General features: G+C 38.2%; 1 protein-coding gene across 1 annotated transcript in view; it reads right to left on the reverse strand.

Moving 5' to 3' along the window:
- Window positions 1–6,638, reverse strand: part of LOC107098566 (retinoic acid receptor RXR-gamma-B-like) — a 41,775-nt gene extending 35,137 nt beyond the window's left edge. Inside the window, exon 1 of the mRNA XM_015396308.1 lies at window positions 6,519–6,638. Coding sequence (XP_015251794.1) covers window positions 6,519–6,549 — 31 coding nt within the window. The 5' untranslated portion in view covers window positions 6,550–6,638. The remainder of the gene's footprint in view (window positions 1–6,518) is intronic.
- Between the last annotated feature and the right edge of the window lie 1,139 nt (window positions 6,639–7,777).

Here is a 7,777-nt window from a genome sequence, read left to right on the forward strand (position 1 = left end):
TAAAAGCATGTTACTAATTTAAGCCAGACTTCTAACTACCTTTAACAAGCTGGGGCTGAAGTTAACACTTTAACAGTATTTTTACATTTTTGGGGTATCGACATAAAAAGAAAGAGAAATCTGTCAAAAACCACATCTCTAAAGTTTTGACTATCAAGAGTAAAAAGGTTTTTATTACAGCAAAAACTGTAAGAGATGCTTACAGGAAATTACAGTAAATTTATGTAATTATAAGATTATAGGGGGACATGAATAATCATGTAAAAACAACTTGAATTTTGCATTTGTAAAACAGTATTCAAAATATGATGAAGTGGTCATTGTAGCAAAGTTTTCAAAATTTAAGAAGTAGTTGAAATCCATTAATTTGGCTTAAAGCGTTAATCAGAAACCAAAAATACCGCATAGAGTGGTAAAGGAGGAGCCCTCCACCACATATTGCTGTGTACCACTTAGCTGCCCTGAAGAAGGTTATAGAAAGATGCATTTCAGCGGTTTGAAACATGAATCAGCCCAAAAAGTCTAATATGACCCCTCTGTCTATTAATCTTCACTGGTTACCCCTGGCTACCCGCATCAAATCCAAGTCCTTGATGCTACAAAGTGCTTAAAGGTACGACTCCCATCTACTTGAACCCTCTAGCACAGGATTATGTCACAACTCGGTCACTCCCATCATCAATGGATTGTCGTCTAGCAGTGCACCACGCTTAAGACAATCCGGACTGCTTCATGCGTTGTTCCAAAATGGTGGAATGTACTACCAAGCGCTGCAAGAACAGCAGCATCCCTTTCTATGTTTAGGAAACTCCTAAAGACCCAACTCTTCAAAGAGTATCTCCTATCCTAACTCTTACCCATAGCTCTGTATTGAGTACTATTCTATCTGTACTTCCCACTATCTCTTTGCACCACTGATTCTGACTAGTGACTTTCCTCTAAAGAACTTATTGTCATATTGATTATAACTGTAACGTGTCTAATTTGTAAGTCACTTTGGAAAAATGCATAAAAATTAAGCATTAAATATGAAAATATGTCCATGTAGGAAAAATACAGTCCTGGCATTAGACCGCCACCCGTCTAATTTTATTAAGGTTTTATGAAAGGTTTTTTAATCTCCCATGCAAATGAATAATTGTGGGTGTATGAGTGTGTTTTCACCAGATGAATGGGTTGGCTATAGGTGGAGAGCAATAACTATTTTTTTAGGTTATGTTTTAAATCGATATCTTGTAGGTTTTTAAAAAAAACATTTTGAAATACCCTTTTTAATTGGACCTATATGATTAAACCATAGTTTGATGAGCAGAATGACACCTCAGTAGTTCAGTGCGATGAATCCATAAACCTTTAGCCTATATGATATGACGTCAAGCGCGTCCATGTTAAATGGATCCGACCTAGCAAAGAATCAAAGTTTTATATTCAACATGGATATTGCGGATACTCCAGTTCAGTGCAAACTCCAAGTGAGGTGCAAAAAGTAAAAAAACAATAAATAAATCTAACAGCTGTTCCAACTTTTCATTGGCAGTCATGGTAATAACTCTTGGTTTTTGTTTTTAATAAAAGCAAATAGAGCATATGCTACCCCGCTTTTGTTTTACACATTTGCCTAAATGCAATGATATTGTATTCTGGCCAGCGAGACTTATTTACACTGTATACACTGCAGAAGGACCAGGTAGTACTTGATGTCAAAGGCAGGAACACCCGGACTAACACATTCAGCAGAACCAGTTTAAGTCTAATTAGATAACTATAGCTGTGATGCAAAAATGTCTTTTTTTTAAAGAAAAGTTTCTACAGCACCCAGCTGTTGAAATTGTAAACATATATCCAGCTCATTTAGGACATAATAAAGGGCATCATTAAAACATCACTTTGTTGCAGCTGCAATTGTCATTTTTATGGTTACAAAAAACAGCTGTTGCATTATGGTTAATTCTGGTGCAAATATAAACTCCTAAACCTCCCGTACTGTGATTGGTCCAATCTGTTTTAGACCAGAATCTGAGCCTCATCAGACTTATTACTGCCCCATGTAAGTCAGTCTAGCTGGCCAGGCTAATGAAACCTGGGCTACAACTAAAGATTATTATGCAAATCAATTAATCTGTTGATTATTTTTTCGATTGATTGATTAATAATCGGATAGCCAAAGATTCTTTAAAGTAGACTTTTTATTAAATTAAACAAGTGAAACTCAAGCTTTACACTTGAGTTCTGGATACAGCATATTGACTACAATTTTGATATATTTACTGCTCTACGTAAGTCAGTTGCTCCGTCAGCTAAAAGCATGTTTTACAGTCTCTTTATCCAGCTAACGATTAATCCATTACTGAATTAGTTGACAATTATTTCAATAGTCGATTAATCAAGATTAATGCGATTTAATTGTTTCAGCCCTAAATGAAACTGTTCAATTTTTCTTAAAGTTGTACCCTGAGAATCTTATACCTGCCAATGTCTGTAAAAACATAACATAGCATTCACATCAGGATGCCATACATCAAAGTGGCAAGGACACTGATCTTGCCTCATTCTCCCAAACAATATAATTATCCTGTCCCCACTGCAACGACCTGAACATTTTCAGATCATTGCAGTGGGAACAGGTCTGTAAACATGAAAAAATACTGAACTTGTTACTCTTACTCCACAGAACTAGTCTACTTACACAGCAGATGTGCTAAAAGAGTTTTGGAGCCTGAGTATGTACCTAGAATGTACATTTTTGTTATTTTAGTTTTTTGCTGTAACACTATAAATAAAGAAAACCAGGTTTATATAGTGTATGGGGGGAGGGGGGGCTGTACTTCTTTACAATATCACTTAAAATAGGTATTTCTTTAATTGCCTTTCAGCCTATTCTGATAGTGCTCATAGTGAAACCAATAGCTCAGAGTCAGCTATTTTTTTCTACCATCATGCAGAATCTATTCCACTACTTTCTTAGTTTTTTTTTTTTTTACATTGAATTTTTGCACTAATGTATGTTTAATTGGCGCTTTCCCTTAAAAAAAAACTTTTTTCTTTTGCAGCTGCAGCCATGAATGTACACATGCGTCCATTTAAAATATTTAATCAAGCTACTGCACAGCTGCTCTACTGATTAAAAAACTCAATTCCAACAAGATCAGAGAAATGTTTAAAAAAAAAGTACCCTTGTATTGATGATGTTCAGTTTTATTAGCAAAGAGATGGCTAACATCTATCAGGACAAAAAAATAAATACTATTGTAGCTTATTGGTCTTTCCAGGTTCTCTGCTTGATTAAAGCTGGAATTAAATCATGGCAATGACCTTCTTCGCTAATGACTAATTACTGGCAATTAGCCCAGAGAATGGCCTCCTTACGCCCCATGTTATTTTTCCCTTATTCTCTTCTCACAATCTGCACGTACTTACACAAAAAGACATCCGAGTCTTTACTTTGACATACAAATGCACACGCCCATTGAAAAGCACTACAAAAAAAAGAACCATTGTATATATTGTGTGCAAGTACACGTGTTGTCACTGAAGCATAGCAGGTCTCAAGCTACAGAGTACTTGAGCAAACACTTAAAGTGAGCCACACCTTTCCTACCTGTTTGGTTTATTCTTTCTGGGATCTGCATTGGTCTCAGTATTAAAGCTCACTACCTACATTCTTCAGGTCACGTGATGCCGTAACCGTCGTTCAGTGAAATATGCTCAGGTGACGCATGCACAGAAAAACCTATTGGGTGTATCACTTTGTTTTTTTTAGTTTGAGTGCATGGAGAGGTGAATTGACGACCCTTGGCAAGTGATGAGAGTTCACATCAACTATGATGACTTCTTCCTTCACTGCCCCAACTCCCACAGCCTCCGTTTCCCTTTTATTTTGCTCCCTTCACTCTTCTAATCCTCTTCTTCTTTCTGAAGTGACTTCCCAAATCTGCAAGCTAAATAAGTTCTCACCATCAAAAAGCAGCGAGAGGATACTCGTCAGCTTGTCTAGAATCACTTCCACTGAGGAAAAAAGTAAAAATTGCTGAAGCGTAGAGAGACAGAGAGAAAGAAGGGGGAAGAAAATGCTGATTCTATAACTGCTAAGCCCCGGGCAGGCCTGTGTGAAAACCTGCTGTAACATAACATGTCTGGGAAAAGCTGAGGAGAAGCGAGATCATGGAACAATCCCCACATAATCACCAGCTTGTTTCTTGACTCCACACGCCTTCGGCTTCACGCTTGTAACACATTACAAAGGTTGACCATCATGGAGTCGTGAAATGAGCACAATTTATGACTCCATTATGCGCCTGAGTGTGTGGGCCGTCGATGCACAAAATATGTCACAAATCACATTCGTGAGCCAAGATGAAGACAAAGAAAGGCTTGAAATTATCTCTCGGCTGGTTTTGCTTTCCAGCTTTCTTTGCGTTCAGCAAAATAACATGCATTAGAAATATAGGATCACTTTATTTATATTGTGAGGAAATGTTTAATACACAATTAACCATGATTTGTGACTGTTGTGGGATTGGGCAAATCAAACCAATTGGAAAAAAAACGAACATCAGAAATGTTCATAATTTTCCCTTGGGAAAATTACAGAGTAAGCATCAAAAATGTATTCAACCAAAATCTGAAGCAGAGTAGTGGGATTCTTGGTATATTCCTGATCAGAAACGGACAAAAACGAATAAACAGCGCTCTTGAAGAGGGGACTTGTCTGTTCCTTCATGGCTTTCCTTCTCTAAACGTTTCCCACCCTGATGTCTGCCATTCCCAGAGGAGCTGCAGTTATGATGGAAACAATTTTCAGCCTCACTAAGTAGTCCTCATATATCTCTCATAACACAATAGAGCAACATTTACAGTCCTTTAAAAAGGTATCGGTAGCCTTTAAACGTTTTCACATTTTGTCTTGTATTTGGGGGGATTTTATCCAATATGTTGACACAAAGTAGTGCGTAATTGTAAAATCAGAAGGACACGTTTCATTAAAAATATGACACATTTCAGTATTTGGATAGTCTGAACACGGAGAGCAGATAAGCAGAAAAGAAACCCATGAAGACATTGGATGAGCTTAAGAGATCCACAGCCCAGGAGAGATAATCTGTCAGCAGGGAAACGCTTAGTAGTGCCCTCTACAAATATGAAAAAGTGGCAAGGAAGAAATAACTTTGTGAAAGAAGTTCACAAGAACTCCTATGTCACTTTGCTACAAGCCATACATACAACAGACACAGCAAGGAAGTCCATGAAGGACCTATGGTCAGATTAGGGGAAAATTAAAAGTTGTCTGCCTTCATGCAGAATGCTTAACCTGCAGGTCACCCTGAGGAGATCACCCAGATGGAGAAACATGGTGGTGGTGGAATGAATGCAGCTCAACACAGAAATTCTCTGTTTGGCGTATTTTGAGAAATAATTAGTTAAACTTACTGTCTTTCAAGGTTAGGATACAAATCCCTAAAGACTACCATTTTGGCCCCATATTAGCAGCTGCCCTTAGAGGAGAGTTGCAACAATTTATGAAAACCCCGTATCATTTTCATTCCAGTTTACATTTATTGCCTACATCGTGTCGGTGTTTTGTATAAAAATCCCCATAAAATAGATCAAGTGATGTTATAAAATGCCAAATGAAATACTTGAATAGTGTTACAGAGGAATACAAATGCAGCATATTCCTCTATAACAGACATCTTTTTCATTCTCTTTAATTTCCACTGCTATAGTTTAATCAGTGTGCCATTCTGGGTTTAAAAAAAAAAGCATCACATGATGTTGGTGACTCAATCAGAGTCAGTGGTTATCTATGAGAGACTCATTTTAACTGTATAGACAGTCAACTTATAAAGAAAGAGCTGTAGGCCATACAGTAACAGCTCCACATGTTGCAAAATCCTAAAGAAGTCACTAAGGGTTAGTTAGGGGGGAGGAAGCCATTAGTTGGAGAAAGTCAGAAAGTGTGATCCAAGAGTTGCTTAACAGAGCAAACTCACATCACGATGTTTTCCAGAGAGATGTTTCCCATAGCGCGCAGCGCAGCGCAGCGCAGACCAGGCCGCGTCCTGGAGGGACGCGCTCCTCTCCACCGCCTCAAAGGGACTCCTAAGTTTGTTTATTAGCAGAAAGCCCACATTGCTCCGCGCTGCAACACGCGGTGCTCTTCGGATCTAACGTCCCAGACCAATAAATTGTGTTTCTGTCTCAAACAGTTTAGCAAGAGACGCGCGACGAGCGCCATAAATTATATAAGCGCAATTAAAGTGCCAACCTCTGACCTTGCCAGACCGGGGCGCAAGCACCGATCACCTGACTGCGCAATGAAAACAACTCAAGATTGGGTGTCAAACTGCTAGTAGAGAAAGCGACTTCAAAATATCACGGGCAGGACTGAGTGGTTAAAGTCCGCGGACAGTTTCCCTGAACTGAGCTGAAAGACGCCATGAAACGAAGCTCCCGAGAGAAAATAGAACAGCAGAGTGGATAGGAAGACGGACCGCTGCTGGAAGCAGGCCTTTACTTACTGAGGTGTAAATATGGATCATTGTTGTCCATAGTGAGCGAGTTGTTGCGTCGGTTTCCTACAGTTGTTGCCGCTCCGCATCCCAGTGCATTCCTCTCTCTCTCTGTGACTGAACTCTGCAAGGCAGCTAGGGGGCCCAGTTAGGGAGGGGGCGCGGCAGAGCAGGGCTTCTCCCAATGACAGCAGTGCTCGATATCCATACGTGGGTCATGATGAAACATTCCTCCTGCTTTGTTTCAATTATCTGCTGCAATTCTTTTTATTTATTTATTTTTATTTGTTTATTAAAATGTAAAACAACAACAACAACACAGAGACAATGTAAACTAAACTGTTTTGGCCCAGCTTTGATGACACAAAAAAGGTAACAGATGCACCATGGACTCATTTTACGCAAGCAAAATAAAAAATGTTCCAGGTAAACGCCTTTAGTTTTCTCAGTTTTATTTCTCCTCAGGCAAGCAAACAGAACAAGTCAAACATTTCATCCATGTTTCTCTTGCGCAGGGGCGGAGCTAGATGGGGGGCCAGAGGTGGCCATGCTATTTCCCCCCCTCTAATACAGATGGTGGCAGCAGTAATACTCTCAAGTGGAATATTCAAAACATTTGAATTTTTTTGTGGTTATTTATACACATCAATATACTAACATCAAATATAAGTACAGAATTCACACTCTTTTCAAAACTACATTATGTGTTATATGGGGTAAAGAGAAAATTATGTGTCTCTGCAAGTCATCTAGGAGTCTTCAGTGAAATCATAGGTAAATAACAATTTTAATAAAAACTTACCAAATAATCAATTTATGTAGATATTAGTGCTTGTAAATATCAATTTTATGCAGAATGTTTTTTGATAAAGGTAGGTAAGTAATGATAATGGAAAAGATTTACGCCTCAGAACTCAAAACTGAAAGTTTTATCCACTATACCTTTTATCTGGAAATTATGGATGTTTAAATATATGCATCTGTTAGCAAAGGCCGTAGGAAAGTATAGTTTATCTTTATTTAGAAAATATGGATTTTTTTTTGGTCATTAATTGTCCTGTTGCAATAGTGTAGATTGACCCAGAGCTTCTGGTGCCTATCTGCTTTCAGCCACCCCTCAGTGTACATTGGTTATTGCCTGGCCACCCTTATAAAAGAATTTAAAAAAATATTTATAACACATATTTCACCCAAATTGAAGATAACTGACCAAAAACAAAGGACCATGACTAAATAACAAAAAAAATAACATAATCTTATAACAGATA

Source organism: Cyprinodon variegatus, unplaced genomic scaffold, assembly GCF_000732505.1.
Source record: "Cyprinodon variegatus isolate N-32 unplaced genomic scaffold, C_variegatus-1.0 Scaffold790, whole genome shotgun sequence".
NCBI classification, from domain to species: domain Eukaryota; kingdom Metazoa; phylum Chordata; class Actinopteri; order Cyprinodontiformes; family Cyprinodontidae; genus Cyprinodon; species Cyprinodon variegatus.